The sequence below is a fragment of the Bombina bombina genome, chromosome 5, assembly GCF_027579735.1.
Source record: "Bombina bombina isolate aBomBom1 chromosome 5, aBomBom1.pri, whole genome shotgun sequence".
NCBI classification, from domain to species: Eukaryota; Metazoa; Chordata; class Amphibia; order Anura; family Bombinatoridae; genus Bombina; species Bombina bombina.
In genome coordinates, this window is record NC_069503.1 from 3,431,564 (window position 1) to 3,451,510 (window position 19,947).

General features: G+C 45.3%; 1 protein-coding gene across 1 annotated transcript in view; it reads right to left on the bottom strand.

Moving 5' to 3' along the window:
- Positions 1-8,082, bottom strand: part of LOC128659664 (serine/threonine-protein kinase haspin-like) — a 196,456-nt gene extending 188,374 nt beyond the window's left edge. The window contains exon 1 of the mRNA XM_053713233.1: positions 8,007-8,082. Coding sequence (XP_053569208.1) covers positions 8,007-8,060 — 54 coding nt within the window. The 5' untranslated portion in view covers positions 8,061-8,082. The remainder of the gene's footprint in view (positions 1-8,006) is intronic.
- Between the last annotated feature and the right edge of the window lie 11,865 nt (positions 8,083-19,947).

A 19,947-nucleotide genomic window follows, 5' to 3' on the forward strand; every position in this document is an offset into this window, starting at 1 on the left:
TTTTTATTTGGTTTGAAGATAATTGAGACCTGTGGAACCTTCCCCTTGGGGGTAGTTCCTTGAATTCCAGGAGATAACCTTGAGAAACTATTTCTAGTGCCCAAGGATCCTGAACATCTCTTGCCCAGGCCTGAGCAAAGAGAGAAAGTCTGCCCCCCACCAGATCTGGTCCCGGATCGGGGGCCATCCCTTCATGCTGTTTTGGTAGCAGTGGCAGGCTTCTTGGCCTGCTTACCCTTGTTCCAGCCTTGCATCGGTCTCCAGGCTGGTTTGGGTTGAGAAGTATTACCCTCTTGCTTAGAGGATGTAGAAGTAGAGGCTGGTCCGTTTCTGCGAAAGGGACGAAAATTAGGCTTATTTCTAGCCTTAAAAGACCTATCCTGAGGAAGGGCGTGGCCCTTTCCTCCGGTGATGTCTGAAATAATCTCTTTCAAATCAGGACCAAACAGTGTTTTGCCCTTGAAAGGGATGTTAAGCAATTTCGTCTTGGAAGACACATCCGCTGACCAAGACTTTAGCCAGAGCGCTCTGCGCGCCACGATAGCAAACCCTGAATTTTTTGCCGCTAATCTCGCTAATTGCAAAGTGGCATCTAGAATAAAAGAGTTAGCCAATTTAAGTGCATGAACTCTGTCCATAACCTCCTCATACGAAGATTCTTTATTGAGCGACTTTTCTAGTTCTTCGAACCAGAAACACGCTGCCGTAGTGACAGGAACAATGCATGAAATTGGTTGTAGAAGGTAACCTTGCTGAACAAACATCTTTTTAAGCAAACCCTCTAATTTTTTATCCATAGGATCTTTAAAAGCACAACTATCTTCTATGGGAATAGTAGTGCGTTTGTTTAGAGTAGAGACCGCCCCCTCGACCTTAGGGACTGTCTGCCATAAGTCCTTTCTGGGGTCGACTATAGGAAATAATTTCTTAAATATAGGGGGAGGAACAAAAGGTATGCCGGGCCTTTCCCATTCCTTGTTTACTATGTCCGCCACCCGCTTGGGTATAGGAAAAACATCGGGGGGCACCGGAACCTCTAGGAACTTGTCCATCTTACATAATTTCTCTGGAATGACCAAATTGTCACAATCATCCAGAGTAGATAATACCTCCTTAAGCAGTGCGCGGAGATGTTCTAATTTAAATTTAAATGTTACAACATCAGGTTCAGCTTGTTGAGAAATTTTTCCTGAATCCGAAATTTCTCCCTCAGACAAAACCTCCCTCTTGCTCTTCAGTGTTTAAAACAGAGCAATCGCGCTTTCTTTGATAAGTAGGCATTTTAGATAAAATATTTGCAATAGAATTATCCATAACAGCCGTTAATTGTTGCATAGTAATAAGTATTGGCGCACTAGATGTACTAGGGGCCTCTTGTGTGGGCAAAACTGGTGTAGACACAGAAGGGGGTGATGCAGTACCATGCTTACTCCCCTCATCTGAAGAATCATCTTGGGCACTATTATTATCTGTGGCATCATTGTCCCTACTTTGTTTGGACACCATGTCACAATTATCACATATATTTAAATGGGGAGACACATTGGCTTTCATACATATAGAACATCGTTTATCTGATGGTTCAGACATGTTAAAACAGGCTTAAACTTGTCAACAAAGCACAAAAAACGTTTTAAAATAAAACCGTTACTGTCACTTTAAATTTTTAACAGAACACACTTTATTACTGAATATGCGAAAAAGCATGAAGCAATTGTTCAAAATTCACCAAAATTTCACCACAGTGTCTTAAAGCCTTAAAAGTATTGCACACCAAATTTGTTTTTACATTTTTACATTTAACCCCTATACAGTCCCAGGAATCTGCTTTGCTGAGACCCAACCAAGCCCAGAGGGGAATACGATACCAAATGACGCCTTCTATAAGCTTTTTCAGTGTATCTTAGCTCATCACACATGCATCTGCATGCCTTGCCTTCCAAAAACAACTGCGCATTAGTGGCGCGAAAATGAGGCTCTGCCTATGACTAGAGAAGGCCCCCATCTGAAAAAGGTGTCCATACAGTGCCTGCCGTTTTTTAACAACAATCCCCAAGATTATAATAACTATAAAGAGCTATAATCTGACAAATATGCTTAGCAAAGTAATCGTTTTAGCCCAGAAAAATGTCTACCAGTTTTTTAAGCCCTTATAAAGCCCTTATTCTTTTACTTAATCTAAGAAAATGGCTTACCGGTCCCCATAGGGAAAATGACAGCCTTCCAGCATTACAAAGTCTTGTTAGAAATGTGGCCAGTCAAACCTCAGGCAGAAAAGTCTGCCAACTGCTTCCCCCAACTGAAGTTACTTCATCTCAACAGTCCTGTGTGGAAACAGCAATCGATTTTAGTAACGTTTGCTAAAATCATCTTCCTCTTACAAACAGAAATCTTCTTCTCTTTTCTGTTTTAGAGTAAATAGTACATACCAGCACTATTTTAAAATAACAAACACTTGATTGAAGAATAAAACTACATTTAAACACCAAAAAACTCTTAGCCATCTCCGTGGAGATGTTGCCTGTGCAACGGCAAAGAGAATGACTGGGGTAGGCGGAGCCTAGGAGGGATCATATGACCAGCTTTGCTGGGCTCTTTGCCATTTCCTGTTGGGGAAGAGAATATCCCACAAGTAAGGATGACGCCGTGGACCGGACACACCTATGTTGGAGAAAAGCACGTTTAGAACAGGAATCTCTGCTAGACAGGCTGCACCGACAGACTGCAGAAAACACCAGCTTGAGAGTGGAACATGAAACATTAAAGACAAACTTAGTGACACTGCAGGAAAAGCTGACGCTGGCTCATAGTGAGGTGTAGCAACTCAAGGGCACCCTATGTCAGTATGAAGGGATTGTGGATACCTATAAAGAGCAGGTACAAAAACCACGTAAAAAAGCCGATGATATTTTGAAGGACTGTTTAGCCCTAGTCGGGGCACTGAAGAGGTTGAACCCTTATTTATACGGACAGGGATTCTCTCTCATAACGGGAATACAGATGGATTGCCCCGGCAAACTGACATGCCTACCACCTCCTAGTCCGGTCATCCCCAGGTTGACCCGCCAAAGGGTCAAGCCGGGTCTGCCGCAGTGTTCCACAAGGGGGGAGCTATGTGACAGACCCTTCTGTCAGGACTGAAGGAGTTAACTGTGTTCAGCTTTGAGAAGCTAATTTCTAACGACAAGGTTACTAGCCTCAGCTATTGTGTACTGTCATTAAAGTTAGTGATAAACATTCCATTGTTTAATCACCCTCAGAGAGCAGACGCCTAGTGATAAGAAAAGCCAAGTGTGTGTCTTGTGTTTAAGTTGTTATCAGCTTGAGCAAGGTATTCTATTGTACCATGTCAAAGGGCGTGTTCCCTCCCTCTAATGTACAACATTCTTTCAACCCCCCATGACCTGCATAAATACTGGGCATATGGCCCTTAAAAAAGTTCACTTTGTTTTACCTTGAATGTGGAGCATGGTCTCATGTTTGAGGGGAAATACTGGCTGGGTTGTGAGTTGCTGATCCCATATTCAGGACATTGTTCATCTGGTGTTAACCCTTGGTACCCTGTTGGTACTGTAACAGAAGTACTATCTTCCATAGGAATAGTGGTACGTTTAGCAAGAGTAGAAATAGCCCCATCAACTTTGGGGATCTTTTCCCAAAACTCTATAGATTTTGCTGGCAAAGGATACAATTTTTTAAACCTTGAAGAAGGAATAAAAGAAGTACCTGGCTTATTCCATTCCTTAGAAATCATATCAGAAATAGCCTCAGGAATAGGAAAAACCCCTGGAGAAACCACAGGAGGTTTAAAAACAGCATTTAAACGTTTATTAGACTGAACGTCAAGAGGACTGGTTACCTCAATATCTAAAGTAATTAACACTTCTTTTAATAAAACGCATATACTCAATTTTAAATAAATAAGTAGATTTGTCAGTGTCAATGTCTGAGGAGGATCTTCTGAATCAGATAGATCCTCATCAGGATCATATTGTTGGTCATTTGAAATTTCATCAACTAAATGAGAAGTTTTAAAAGACCTATTACATTTATTTGAAGGTGGAAATGCAGACAAAGCCTTCAGAATAGAATCAAAAACAAATTCTTTAAAATTTACAGGTATCATGCACATTAGAAGTTGAAGGAACTGCAACTGGCAATGTACTATTACTGATAGAAACACTATCTGCATGTAAAAGTTTATCATGACAACTATTACAAATGACATTCGGCGATATAATTTCTACAATTTTACAACAAATGCACTTAGCTTTTGTAGAACCCATGTCAGGCAGCAATGTTCCAGCAGAAGCTTCTGAGGCAGGATCAAAGTAAGACATCTTGCAAAATGTAAAAGAAAAAACAACATATAAAGCAAAATTATCTATTTCCTTATATGACAGTTTCAGGAATGGGAAAAAATGCAAATAGCATAGCCCTCTGATAGAGAAAAAAATCAAGAGGCAAACATCAATGGGGTATTGAAATAATGAAAAAGTTTGGCGCCAAGTATGACGCACAACGTAAAAATAACCGGAAATAACACACTTGCGTCACTAATGACGCAACTGTGTGAAAGGTCTCGGCGTCAAGTATGACACCGGAAATGACGAACTTGCGTCATAGACTTACTTTTTCGCGCCAAAAAAATTTTCGCGCCAAAAAAGACGCAATAAAGTTTAGCATTTGTCGCACAAGCGGGCCTAATACCGCCCACAATTTGAAGAAGTAGTCAATTTGAAAAAAAGACTAAACCCCAGGTAAGAAATAAATTTCATTTTTAAAAGATGTTTATATTCCCCAAATATGAAACTGACAGTCTGCAGAAGGAAATACATGAACCTGACTCATGGCAAATATAAGTACAATACATATATTTAGAACTTTATATAAATGCATAAAGTGCCAAACCATAGCTGAGAGTGTCTTAAGTAATAAAAACATACTTACCAAAAGACACCCATCCACAAATAGCAGATAGCCAAACCAGTACTAAAACAGTTATTAGTAGAGGTAATGGTAAATTAAGAGTATATCGTCGATCTGAAAAGGGAGGTAGGAGATGAATCTCTACGACCGATAACAGAGAACTTATGAAAAAGACCCCCGTTAGGGAAATCATCGTATTCAAAAAGTGATACTCCCTTCACGTCCCTCCGACATTCGCTATACTGTGAGAGGAATCGGGCTTCAACAATGCTGAAAAGCGCATATCAACGTAGAAATCTTAGCACAAACTTACTTCACCACCTCCATAGGAGGCAAAGTTTGTAAAACTGAATTGTGGGTGTGGTGAGGGGAGTATTTATAGGCATTTTGAGGTTTGGGAAACTTTGCCCCTCCTGGTAGGATTGTATATCCCATATATCACTAGCTCATGGACTCTAGCCAATTACATGAAAGAAATACCCTCTGCTGTGGCGCCTACCAGCCCCCAGGGTACTTCGAAATAAGTTTCCAACCCTTCAGACCAGCTATACAGTCCAAGAGCCACCAGAGTTACTGTTTGCTGCTGCTGAGCCTGAAGGAAGTGCGCATCTGAGCGCACGAAAATAAGCCCCGCCCCTTAAGGTCAATGCCGGAGTAGGTCCAAACACAACCGCATGGGAATGCGGTTTTGCACCAAAGTTAATGCACAACACAGAATACAACCCCTCAAACAAAACAAATAAGTTTAAATGCCAAAAATAAAAAACGTAATACATCGTTTTTTAATAGTCTCCCATGTCACATAACCCAAATAAAGTCAACCAATGATAAATGTAATATAAGGACTCCAGTAATACCCCTCTTATAAAATAGGATTACTGCTTACCCCATTCCCATACAGGGAAATAATGCCAGCCAGTTCTGATACACCAAGTCTCCTCAGAATAAAAAAAAGGCTCCACATACCTTAATGCTGCTTGTAGCATGAAACCGGTCTCCACACTGAAGATGTCGCATGGTTACCTTCAGAAGTCTTGTGGGAGCCAGCGTGTATCTTAGTTACAAATGCTAAGATCATCAAATCTCAGGGCAGAAATCTTCTTCCATATCTCCCTGAGGAAAATAGCATGCACCGGTACCATTTAAAATAAAAAACTTCTTGATTGAAGAAACTAAAACTAACACCTCAGTTTACCATGTTTTCCTAGTATAACACAGGCAAAGAGAATGACTGAGGGTGGAGGGGAAGGGAGGGGCTATATATACAGCTCTGCTGTGGTACTCTTTGCCACTTCCTGTAAGCAGGAGGTTAATATCCCACAAGTAAGGATGAAATCCGTGGACTCGTCATATCTTTGTAAAAGAAATAAGAATTTCTGCTCAGCGTTGTCAAGGCATTTCATTGAGGTACATGAAGGGCATGTGAAATCCTTTAAGTGGAGGGCAATTGAAGCCATCAGGAGACCCCCTAGGGGAGGTGACAAAGATAGGCTTTTAGCCAAGCAGGAAACGTTCTGGATATTCAAGCTTAGGACTCCGGTCCCTGAGGGCTTTAATTCAGAATTTGATTTGATCAACCACTGGCAATGAAATAATAAATATAGGGTTTAATATGCTTTAGGGTTTAAAATATTCATGGGTGCTCCTTTACCTAATATTTTATATCTATCCCTCTGTATTTGAGATATATATATATATGCCTATGTTTATTAATTCACATTCTTTATCTTATATTACATTGTACCCTTTAGTGTTGTTGTCTTGCTTGTTCCATATACACTGTTACCCTTTACACGTTCTGGTCATGCACACGTGTGTAAACCATTTCTGGCCGGTACCCACTCTGCCTTCATCCCTTATCATATTGCTGCAGTTAATTTGTACAAGATTCTATCATGTTTGTATATCAACTGCAACAGTACTTCATTGTATAGAGATATATTGCTATATTATCTAATGTGTATATACTTTTTTAATATTAGGCGTTTTAGGGAAGCTATTTGCCACTTCTATCCACCATTAATGTCCCTATGCATCATCTAAACATGTGCTAAATTAAACCGTATATTCATATATGGGTGCATTTATAGATATTTCAGTCTTCTAGATATGGCCAATATAATCTAAGTTTCTGAATGGCTGCATTAAGATTGTCAATATGCTTTTAATATGGAAATTGTTCAGTTCGATTTATGTATATGATGAATTGTATTTAGACATGTGTACACTATTTATAGAATTAATTTACAGTCCTATACCATTGGCATATACTCTTTTCATTTGCCCAGTAGGTCTGGTGAGTCAGGGGTTAATGGAGAGGTTTATCCCTCCCTGTTAATTAACCAATGAGTGAGTAGTACTACCCTTTTCAAACTACCTTAGGATTATTGTATAGCAGGTTTATGATTATGGCCACAAGCCGAAACTAGTCAAACCCTTTTGTTTTTATGTCCTGCATTTCTGGTGCTGTTGGATTTGATCCATTCTTCAATAAATGTTTTGAATTTTTAATACACATGAGGATTTCTGCATATTCTTTTGCTGCTTATTTGGTTTGGATTACAAGGAATCCTATCATTGGCAGTCACCTCTACTTTGAGTCCCTGCACTCGACTACCACAGTGACCCAAGTCTTCGATACAGCAGAGTTACGGCACTGTTTGAATAGTGAGGAGGCTGTTTAGCCAATAGACACTCACCTACCCACACACACCCCCGCTGACGTCAGGTCTCAGTCCCGGATAGAGGAGCTGGAGAGGAAATGGAGCCTTATGTGAAGTAGCTGATTACATGGGTAATCCTCACACCCTGCTCCAGGTTACGCTTACATCAGGGGAGCAACGACGAAGGTGAGCACTTTTTTCGGCAGAAGGGGGAGTTCTTGAGCTCCTTATTCTGCAATAGTGGATGCCGATCCATCCTCTACTTGGGGTCACTGTGTGTGGTTTTTCCTGCATGACTTGCCTGCTACACAGTAAGTACCACAGCATATATAACAGTACTGATCACATATAACACAACAGATATTACAACTGACACATTTAATAGATAATATCCCCAGATTTGTGGCAACTCACTTGATCACTCATGCTCTCCAGGTCATTTCCTCCAAATTCAAATTCCAAAATCATGAAGAGCTGATCAGGACCAAAAATATCTACATGGCAAAAAGATGAACAAATAATGATAAAAATCAGGGAAATATCAGACTCCTCCAGGCACAGTCAGGGAAACACTAAGCTTTCCTCCCCGGTAACAGTCAGCGAAACACTAAGCTTTCCTCCCCGGTAACAGTCAGGGAAACACTAAGCTTTCCTCCCCGGTAACAGTCAGGGAAAAACTAAGCTTTCCTCCCCGCTAACAGTCAGGGAAAAACTAAGCTTTCCTCCCCGGTAACAGTAAGGGAAACACTAAGCTTTCCTCCCCGGTAACAGTCAGGGAAACACTAAGCTTTCCTCCCCGGTAACAGTAAGGGAAACACTAAGCTTTCCTCCCCGGTAACAGTCAGGGAAACACTAAGCTTTCCTCCCCGGTAACAGTAAGGGAAACACTAAGCTTTCCTCCCCGCTAACAGTCAGGGAAACACTAAGCTTTCCTCGCCGCTAACAGTCAGGGAAACACTAAGCTTTCCTCCCAGCTAACAGTCAGGGAAACACTAAGCTTTCCTCCCCGGTAACAGTCAGGGAAACACTAAGCTTTCCTCCCCGGTAACAGTCAGGGAAAAACTAAGCTTTCCTCCCCGCTAACAGTCAGGGAAAAACTAAGCTTTCCTCCCCGGTAACAGTAAGGGAAACACTAAGCTTTCCTCCCCGGTAACAGTCAGGGAAACACTAAGCTTTCCTCCCCGGTAACAGTAAGGGAAACACTAAGCTTTCCTCCCCGGTAACAGTCAGGGAAACACTAAGCTTTCCTCCCCGGTAACAGTAAGGGAAACACTAAGCTTTCCTCCCCGCTAACAGTCAGGGAAACACTAAGCTTTCCTCCCCGCTAACAGTCAGGGAAACACTAAGCTTTCCTCCCCGGTAACAGTAAGGGAAACACTAAGCTTTCCTCCCCGCTAACAGTCAGGGAAACACTAAGCTTTCCTCCCCGGTAACAGTCAGGGAAATACTAAGCTTTCCTCCCCGGTAACAGTCAGGGAAACACCAAGCTTTCCTCCCTGGTAACAGTCAGCGAAACACTAAGCTTTCCTCCCCGGTAACAGTCAGGGAAACACTAAGCTTTCCTCCCCGGTAACAGTCAGGGAAACACTAAACTCTCCTCCCCGCTAACAGTTAGTGAAACCCTAAGCTTTCCTCCCCGGTAACAGTCAGGGAAACACTAAGCTTTCCTCCCCGGTAACACTCAGGGAAACACTAAGCTTTCCTCCCCGGTAACAGTCAGGGAAACACTAAGCTTTCCTCTCCACTAACAGTCAGGGAAACACTAAGCTTTCCTCCTTGGTAACAGTCAGGGAAACACTAAGCTTTCCTCTCCGGTAACAGTCAGGGAAACACTAAGCTTTCCTCCCCGGTAACAGTCAGGGAAACACTAAGCTTTCCTCCCCGGTAACAGTCAGGGAAACACTAAGCTTTCCTCCCCGGTAACAGTCAGGGAAACACTAAGCTTTCCTCTCCACTAACAGTCAGGGAAACACTAAGCTTTCCTCCCCGGTAACAGTTAGGGAAACACTAAACTTTCCTCCCTGCTAACAGTCAGGGAAACACTAAGCTTTCCTCCCCGGTAACAGTCAGGGAAACCCTAAGCTTTCCTCTCCACTAACAGTCAGGGAAACACTAAGCTTTCCTCCCCGGTAACAGTCAGGGAAACACTAAACTTACCTCCCCAGTAACAGTCAGGGAAACACTAAACTTTCCTCCCTGCTAACAGTCAGGGAAAACACTAAGCTTTCCTCCCCGGTAACAGTCAGGGAAACACTAAGCTTTCCTCCCCGGTAACAGTCAGGGAAACACTAAGCTTTCCTCCCCGGTAACAGTCAGGGAAACACTAAGCTTTCCTCCCCGGTAACAGTCAGGGAAACACTAAGCTTTCCTCCCCGGTAACAGTCAGGGAAACACTAAGCTTTCCTCCCCGGTAACAGTCAGGGAAACACTAAGCTTTCCTCCCCGGTAACAGTCAGGGAAACACTAAGATTTCCTCCCCGGTAACAGTCAGGGAAACACTAAGATTTCCTCCCCGGTAACAGTCAGGGAAACACTAAGCTTTCCTCCCCGGTAACAGTCAGGGAAACACTAAACTTACCTCCCCGGTAACAGTCAGGGAAACACTAAACTTTCCTCCCTGCTAACAGTCAGGGAAAACACTAAGCTTTCCTCCTCGGTAACAGTCAGGGAAACACTAAGCTTTCCTCCCCGCTAACAGTCAGGGAAACACTAAGCTTTCCTCCCCGCTAACAGTCAGGGAAACACTAAGCCTTCCTCCCCGATAACAGTCAGGGAAACACTAAGCTTTCCTCCCCGCTAACAGTCAGGGAAACACTAAGCCTTCCTCCCCGATAACAGTCAGGGAAACACTAAGCTTTCCTCCCCGGTAACAGTCAGGGAAACACTAAGCTTTCCTCCCCGGTAACAGTCAGGGAAACATTAAGCTTTCCTCCCCAGTAACAGTCAAGGAAACACTAAGCTTTCCTCCCCGCTAACAGTCAGGGAAACACTAAGCTTTCCTCCCCGCTAACAGTCAGGGAAACACTAAGCTTTCCTCCCCGATAACAGTCAGGGAAACACTAAGCTTTCCTCCCCGGTAACAGTCAGGGAAACACTAAGCTTTCCTCTTTGGTAACAGTCAGGGAAATACTAAGCTTTCCTCCCCGGTAACAGTCAGGGAAACACTAAGCTTTCCTCCCCGGTAACAGTCAGGGAAACACTAAGCTTTCCTCCCCGATAACAGTCAGGGAAACACTAAGCTTTCCTCTTTGGTAACAGTCAGGGAAATACTAAGCTTTCCTCCCCGGTAACAGTCAGGGAAACACTAAGCTTTCCTCCCCGGTAACAGTCAGGGAAACACTAAGCTTTCCTCCCCGATAACAGTCAGGGAAACACCAAGCTTTCCTCCCTGGTAACAGTCAGTTAAACACTAAGCTTTCCTCCCCGGTAACAGTCAGGGAAACACTAATCTTTCCTCCCCGGTAACAGTCAGGGAAACACTAAACTCTCCTCCCCGGTAACAGTTAGGGAAACACTAAACTTTCCTCCCTGCTAACAGTCAGGGAAACACTAAGCTTTCCTCCCCGGTAACAGTCAGGGAAACCCTAAGCTTTCCTCTCCACTAACAGTCAGGGAAACACTAAGCTTTCCTCCCCGGTAACAGTCAGGGAAACACTAAACTTAGCTCCCCAGTAACAGTCAGGGAAACACTAAACTTTCCTCCCTGCTAACAGTCAGGGAAAACACTAAGCTTTCCTCCCCGGTAACAGTCAGGGAAACACTAAGCTTTCCTCCCTGGTAACAGTCAGGGAAACACTAAGCTTTCCTCCCCGGTAACAGTCAGGGAAACACTAAGCTTTCCTCCCCGGTAACAGTCAGGGAAACACTAAGCTTTCCTCCCCGGTAACAGTCAGGGAAACACTAAGCTTTCCTCCCCGGTAACAGTCAGGGAAACACTAAGCTTTCCTCCCCGGTAACAGTCAGGGAAACACTAAGATTTCCTCCCCGGTAACAGTCAGGGAAACACTAAGATTTCCTCCCCGGTAACAGTCAGGGAAACACTAAGCTTTCCTCCCCGGTAACAGTCAGGGAAACACTAAACTTACCTCCCCGGTAACAGTCAGGGAAACACTAAACTTTCCTCCCTGCTAACAGTCAGGGAAACACTAAGCTTTCCTCCCCGGTAACAGTCAGGGAAACACTAAACTCTCCTCCCCGCTAACAGTTAGTGAAACCCTAAGCTTTCCTCCCCGGTAACAGTCAGGGAAACACTAAGCTTTCCTCCCCGGTAACACTCAGGGAAACACTAAGCTTTCCTCCCCGGTAACAGTCAGGGAAACACTAAGCTTTCCTCTCCACTAACAGTCAGGGAAACACTAAGCTTTCCTCCTTGGTAACAGTCAGGGAAACACTAAGCTTTCCTCTCCGGTAACAGTCAGGGAAACACTAAGCTTTCCTCCCCGGTAACAGTCAGGGAAACACTAAGCTTTCCTCCCCGGTAACAGTCAGGGAAACACTAAGCTTTCCTCCCCGGTAACAGTCAGGGAAACACTAAGCTTTCCTCTCCACTAACAGTCAGGGAAACACTAAGCTTTCCTCCCCGGTAACAGTTAGGGAAACACTAAACTTACCTCCCCAGTAACAGTCAGGGAAACACTAAACTTTCCTCCCTGCTAACAGTCAGGGAAAACACTAAGCTTTCCTCCCCGGTAACAGTCAGGGAAACACTAAGCTTTCCTCCCCGGTAACAGTCAGGGAAACACTAAGCTTTCCTCCCCGGTAACAGTCAGGGAAACACTAAGCTTTCCTCCCCGGTAACAGTCAGGGAAACACTAAGCTTTCCTCCCCGGTAACAGTCAGGGAAACACTAAGCTTTCCTCCCCGGTAACAGTCAGGGAAACACTAAGCTTTCCTCCCCGGTAACAGTCAGGGAAACACTAAGATTTCCTCCCCGGTAACAGTCAGGGAAACACTAAGATTTCCTCCCCGGTAACAGTCAGGGAAACACTAAGCTTTCCTCCCCGGTAACAGTCAGGGAAACACTAAACTTACCTCCCCGGTAACAGTCAGGGAAACACTAAACTTTCCTCCCTGCTAACAGTCAGGGAAAACACTAAGCTTTCCTCCTCGGTAACAGTCAGGGAAACACTAAGCTTTCCTCCCCGCTAACAGTCAGGGAAACACTAAGCTTTCCTCCCCGCTAACAGTCAGGGAAACACTAAGCCTTCCTCCCCGATAACAGTCAGGGAAACACTAAGCTTTCCTCCCCGCTAACAGTCAGGGAAACACTAAGCCTTCCTCCCCGATAACAGTCAGGGAAACACTAAGCTTTCCTCCCCGGTAACAGTCAGGGAAACACTAAGCTTTCCTCCCCGGTAACAGTCAGGGAAACACTAAGCTTTCCTCCCCAGTAACAGTCAAGGAAACACTAAGCTTTCCTCCCCGCTAACAGTCAGGGAAACACTAAGCTTTCCTCCCCGCTAACAGTCAGGGAAACACTAAGCTTTCCTCCCCGATAACAGTCAGGGAAACACTAAGCTTTCCTCCCCGGTAACAGTCAGGGAAACACTAAGCTTTCCTCTTTGGTAACAGTCAGGGAAATACTAAGCTTTCCTCCCCGGTAACAGTCAGGGAAACACTAAGCTTTCCTCCCCGGTAACAGTCAGGGAAACACTAAGCTTTCCTCCCCGATAACAGTCAGGGAAACACCAAGCTTTCCTCCCTGGTAACAGTCAGTTAAACACTAAGCTTTCCTCCCCGGTAACAGTCAGGGAAACACTAATCTTTCCTCCCCGGTAACAGTCAGGGAAACACTAAACTCTCCTCCCCGGTAACAGTTAGGGAAACACTAAACTTTCCTCCCTGCTAACAGTCAGGGAAACACTAAGCTTTCCTCCCCGGTAACAGTCAGGGAAACCCTAAGCTTTCCTCTCCACTAACAGTCAGGGAAACACTAAGCTTTCCTCCCCGGTAACAGTCAGGGAAACACTAAACTTACCTCCCCAGTAACAGTCAGGGAAACACTAAACTTTCCTCCCTGCTAACAGTCAGGGAAAACACTAAGCTTTCCTCCCCGGTAACAGTCAGGGAAACACTAAGCTTTGCTCCCTGGTAACAGTCAGGGAAACACTAAGCTTTCCTCCCCGGTAACAGTCAGGGAAACACTAAGCTTTCCTCCCCGGTAACAGTCAGGGAAACACTAAGCTTTCCTCCCCGGTAACAGTCAGGGAAACACTAAGCTTTCCTCCCCGGTAACAGTCAGGGAAACACTAAGCTTTCCTCCCCGGTAACAGTCAGGGAAACACTAAGATTTCCTCCCCGGTAACAGTCAGGGAAACACTAAGATTTCCTCCCCGGTAACAGTCAGGGAAACACTAAGCTTTCCTCCCCGGTAACAGTCAGGGAAACACTAAACTTACCTCCCCGGTAACAGTCAGGGAAACACTAAACTTTCCTCCCTGCTAACAGTCAGGGAAAACACTAAGCTTTCCTCCTCGGTAACAGTCAGGGAAACACTAAGCTTTCCTCCCCGCTAACAGTCAGGGAAACACTAAGCTTTCCTCCCCGCTAACAGTCAGGGAAACACTAAGCCTTCCTCCCCGATAACAGTCAGGGAAACACTAAGCTTTCCTCCCCGCTAACAGTCAGGGAAACACTAAGCCTTCCTCCCCGATAACAGTCAGGGAAACACTAAGCTTTCCTCCCCGGTAACAGTCAGGGAAACACTAAGCTTTCCTCCCCGGTAACAGTCAGGGAAACATTAAGCTTTCCTCCCCAGTAACAGTCAAGGAAACACTAAGCTTTCCTCCCCGCTAACAGTCAGGGAAACACTAAGCTTTCCTCCCCGCTAACAGTCAGGGAAACACTAAGCTTTCCTCCCCGATAACAGTCAGGGAAACACTAAGCTTTCCTCCCCGGTAACAGTCAGGGAAACACTAAGCTTTCCTCTTTGGTAACAGTCAGGGAAATACTAAGCTTTCCTCCCCGGTAACAGTCAGGGAAACACTAAGCTTTCCTCCCCGGTAACAGTCAGGGAAACACTAAGCTTTCCTCCCCGATAACAGTCAGGGAAACACCAAGCTTTCCTCCCTGGTAACAGTCAGTTAAACACTAAGCTTTCCTCCCCGGTAACAGTCAGGGAAACACTAATCTTTCCTCCCCGGTAACAGTCAGGGAAACACTAAACTCTCCTCCCCGCTAACAGTTAGTGAAACACTAAGCTTTCCTCCCTGGTAACAGTCAGGGAAACACTAAGCTTTCCTCCCCGGTAACAGTCAGGGAAACACTAAGCTTTCCTCCCCGGTAATAGTCAGGGAAACACTAAGCTTTCCTCCCCGGTAACAGTCAGGGAAACACTAAGCTTTCCTCCCCGGTAACAGTCAGGGAAACACTAAGCTTTCCTCCCCGGTAACAGTCAGGGAAACACTAAGCTTTCCTCCCCGGTAACAGTCAGGGAAACACTAAGCTTTCCTCCCCGGTAACAGTCAAGGAAACACTAAGCTTTCCTCTCCACTAACAGTCAGGGAAACACTAAGCTTTCCTCCCCGGTAACAGTCAGGGAAACACTAAACTTACCTCCCCGGTAACAGTCAGGGAAACACTAAACTTTCCTCCCTGCTAACAGTCAGGGAAAACACTAAGCTTTCCTCCTCGGTAACAGTCAGGGAAACACTAAGCTTTCCTGCCCGCTAACAGTCAGGGAAACACTAAGCTTTCCTCCCCGCTAACAGTCAGGGAAACACTAAGCCTTCCTCCCCGATAACAGTCAGGGAAACACTAAGCTTTCCTCCCCGGTAACAGTCAGGGAAACACTAAGCTTTCCTCCCCGGTAACAGTCAGGGAAACACTAAGCTTTCCTCCCCAGTAACAGTCAAGGAAACACTAAGCTTTCCTCCACGCTAACAGTCAGGGAAACACTAAGCTTTCCTCCCCGCTAACAGTCAGGGAAACACTAAGCTTTCCTCCCCGATAACAGTCAGGGAAACACTAAGCTTTCCTCCCCGGTAACAGTCAGGGAAACACTAAGCTTTCCTCCCCGGTAACAGTCAGGGAAACACTAAGCTTTCCTCCCCGGTAACAGTCAGGGAAACAATAAGCTTTCCTCCCCGATAACAGTCAGGGAAACACCAAGCTTTCCTCCCTGGTAACAGTCAGTGAAACACTAAGCTTTCCTCCCCGGTAACAGTCAGGGAAACACTAAGCTTTCCTCCCCGGTAAAAGTCAGGGAAACACTAAGCTTTCCTCCCCGGTAACAGTCAGGGAAACACTAAGCTTTCCTCCCCGGTAACAGTCAGGGAAATACTAAGCATTCCTTCCCGGTAACAGTCAGGGAAACACTAAGCTTTCCTCCCCGGTAACAGTCAGGGAAATACTAAGCATTCCTTCCCGGTAACAGTCAGGGAAACACTAAGCTTTCCTCTCCGGTAACAGTCAGGGAAATACTAAGCTTTCCTCCCCGGTAACAGTCAGGGAAATACTAAGCTTTCGTCCCCAGTAACAATCAGGGAAACACTAAGCTTTCCTCCCCGGTAACAGTCAGGGAAACACTAAGCTTTCCTCTCCGGTAACAGTCAGGGAAACACTAAGCTTTCCTCCCCGGTAACAGTCAGGGAAACACTAAGCTTTCCTCCCCGGTAACAGTCAGGGAACACTAAGCTTTCCTCCTCGGTAACAGTCAGGGAAACACGAAGCTTTCCTCCCCGGTAACAGTAAGGGAAACACTAAACTTTCCTCCCCAGTAACAGTCAGGGAAACACTAAGCTTTCCTCCCTGGTAACAGTCAGGGAAACACTAAGCTTTCCTCCTCGGTAACAGACAGGGAAACACTAAGCTTGCCTCCTCGGTAACAGTCAGGGAAACACTAAGCTTTCCTCCTCGGTAACAGTCAGGGAAATACTAAGCTTTCCTCCTCGGTAACAGTCAGGGAAACACTAAGCTTTCCTCCCCGGTAACAGTCAGGGAAACACTAAACTCTCCTCCCCGGTAACAGTCAGGGAAACACTAAGCTTTCCTCCCCGGTAACAGTCAGGGAAACACTAAGCTTTCCTCCCCGCTAACAGTCAGGGAAACACTAAACTTACCTCCCCGGTAACAGTCAGGGAAACACTAAGCTTTCCTCCCCGGTAACAGTCAGGGAAACACTAAGCTTTCCTCCTCGGTAACAGTCAGGGAAACACTAAGCTTTCCTCCTCGGTAACAGTCAGGGAAACACTAAGCTTTCCTCTCCGGTAACAGTCAGGGAAACACTAAGCTTTCCTCCTCGGTAACAGTCAGGGAAACACTAAGCTTTCCTCCTCGATAACAGTCAGGGAAACACTAAGCTTTCCTCCTCGGTAACAGTCAGGGAAACACTAAGCTTTCCTCCTCGGTAACAGTCAGGGAAATACTAAGCTTTCCTCCCCGGTAACAGTCAGGGAAACACTAAGCTTTCCTCCCCGGTAACAGTCAGGGAAATACTAAGCTTTCCTCCCCGGTAACAGTCAGGGAAATACTAAGCTTTCGTCCCCAGTAACAATCAGGGAAACACTAAGCTTTCCTCCCCGGTAACAGTCAGGGAAACACTAAGCTTTCCTCCCCGGTAACAGTCAGGGAAACACTAAGCTTTCCTCCCCGGTAACAGTCAGGGAAACACTAAGCTTTCCTCCCCGGTAACAGTCAGGGAACACTAAGCTTTCCTCCTCGGTAACAGTCAGGGAAACACGAAGCTTTCCTCCCCGGTAACAGTCAGGGAAACACTAAACTTTCCTCCCCAGTAACAGTCAGGGAAACACTAAGCTTTCCTCCCTGGTAACAGTCAGGGAAACACTAAGCTTTCCTCCTCGGTAACAGACAGGGAAACACTAAGCTTTCCTCCTCGGTAACAGTCAGGGAAACACTAAGCTTTCCTCCTCGGTAACAGTCAGGGAAATACTAAGCTTTCCTCCTCGGTAACAGTCAGGGAAACACTAAGCTTTCCTCCCCGGTAACAGTCAGGGAAACACTAAACTCTCCTCCCCGGTAACAGTCAGGGAAACACTAAGCTTTCCTCCCCGGTAACAGTCAGGGAAACACTAAGCTTTCCTCCCCGGTAACAGTCAGGGAAACACTAAACTTACCTCCCCGGTAACAGTCAGGGAAACACTAAGCTTTCCTCCCCGGTAACAGTCAGGGAAACACTAAGCTTTCCTCCTCGGTAACAGTCAGGGAAACACTAAGCTTTCCTCCTCGGTAACAGTCAGGGAAACACTAAGCTTTCCTCTCCGGTAACAGTCAGGGAAACACTAAGCTTTCCTCCTCGGTAACAGTCAGGGAAACACTAAGCTTTCCTCCTCGATAACAGTCAGGGAAACACTAAGCTTTCCTCCTCGGTAACAGTCAGGGAAACACTAAGCTTTCCTCCTCGGTAACAGTCAGGGAAATACTAAGCTTTCCTCCCCGGTAACAGTCAGGGAAACACTAAGCTTTCCTCCCCGGTAACAGTCAGGGAAACACTAAGCTTTCCTCCCAGCTAACAGTCAGGGAAACACTAAACTTACCTCCCTGGTAACAGTCAGGGAAACACTAAGCTTTCCTCCCTGGTAACAGTCAGGGAAACACTAAGCTTTCCTCCTCGGTAACAGTCAGGGAAACACTAAGCTTTCCTCCTCTGTAACAGTCAGGGAAACACTAAGCTTTCCTCTCCAGTAACAGTCAGGGAAACACTAAGCTTTCCTCCTCGGTAACAGTAAGGGAAACACTAAGCTTTCCTCCTCGATAACAGTCAGGGAAACACTAAGCTTTCCTCCTCGGTAACAGTCAGGGAAACACTAAGCTTTCCTCTCCGGTAACAGTCAGGAAAACACTAAGCTTTCCTCCTCGGTAACAGTCAGGGAAACACTAAGCTTTCCTCCTCGGTAACAGTCAGGGAAACACTAAGCTTTCCTCCCCGGTAACAGTCAGGGAAACACTAAGCTTTCCTCCCAGCTAACAGTCAGGGAAACACTAAGCTTTCCTCCCCGGTAACAGTCAGGGAAACACTAAACTTTCCTCCCAGCTAACAGTCAGGGAAACACTATGCTTTCCTCCCCGGTAACAGTCAGGGAAACACTAAGCTTTCCTCCCCGGTAACAGTCAGGGAAACACTAAACTTACCTCCCCGGTAACAGTCAGGGAAACACTAAGCTTTCCTCCTCGGTAACAGTCAGGGAAACACTAAACTTACCTCCCCGGTAACAGTCAGGGAAACACTAAGCGTTCCTCTCCGGTAACAGTCAGGGAAACACTAAGCTTTCCTCCTCGGTAACAGTCAGGGAAACACTAAGCTTTCCTCCTCGTTAACAGTCAGGGAAATACTAAGCTTTCCTCCTCGGTAACAGTCAGGGAAATACTGAACTTTCCTCCCCGGACACAGGGAAACACTAAGCTTTTCTTTATGGTAACAGTCAGGGAAAAAACTGAATTTATGCTTACCTGATAAATTACTTTCTCTTGCGGTGTATCCAGTCCACGGATTCATCCTTACTTGTGGGATATTCTCATTCCCTACAGGAAGTGGCAAAGAGAACACACAGCAGAGCTGTCCATATAGCTCCCCCTCTGGCTCCGCCCCCCAGTCATTCGACCGACGGTTAGGAGAAAAAGGAGAAACCATAGGGTGCAGTGGTGACTGTAGTTTAAACAATAATTTTTAACCTGACTTAATTGCCAGGGCGGGCCGTGGACTGGATACACCGCAAGAGAAAGTAATTTATCAGGTAAGCATAAATTCTGTTTTCTCTTGCAAGGTGTATCCAGTCCACGGATTCATCCTTACTTGTGGGATACCAATACCAAAGCTTTAGGACACGGATGAAGGGAGGGAACAAGACAGGTAACCTAAACGGAAGGCACCACTGCTTGCAAAACCTTTCTCCCAAAAATAGCCTCCGAAGAAGCAAAAGTATCGAATTTGTAAAATTTGGCAAAAGTATGCAGTGAAGACCAAGTCGCTGCCTTACAAATCTGTTCAACAGAAGCCTCATTCTTGAAGGCCCAAGTGGAAGTCACAGCTCTGGTGGAATGAGCTGTAATTCGTTCAGGAGGCTGCTGCCCAGCAGTCTCATAAGCCAATCGGATGATGCTTTTCAACCAGAAGGAAAGAGAGGTAGCCGTTGCTTTTTAACCTCTCCTCTTACCAGAATAGACAACAAACAAAGATGATGTTTGTCTGAAATCCTTAGTTGCTTGTAAATAGAATTTCAAAGCACGAAACACATCAAGATTGTGTAAAAGCCGTTCCTTCTTAGAAGCTGGATTAGGACACAAGGAAGGAACAATGATTTCCTGGTTAATGTTCTTATTAGAAATAACTTTAGGAAGAAAACCAGGTTTGGTACGCAAAACTACCTTATCTGCATTGAACACCAGATAGGGTGAATTA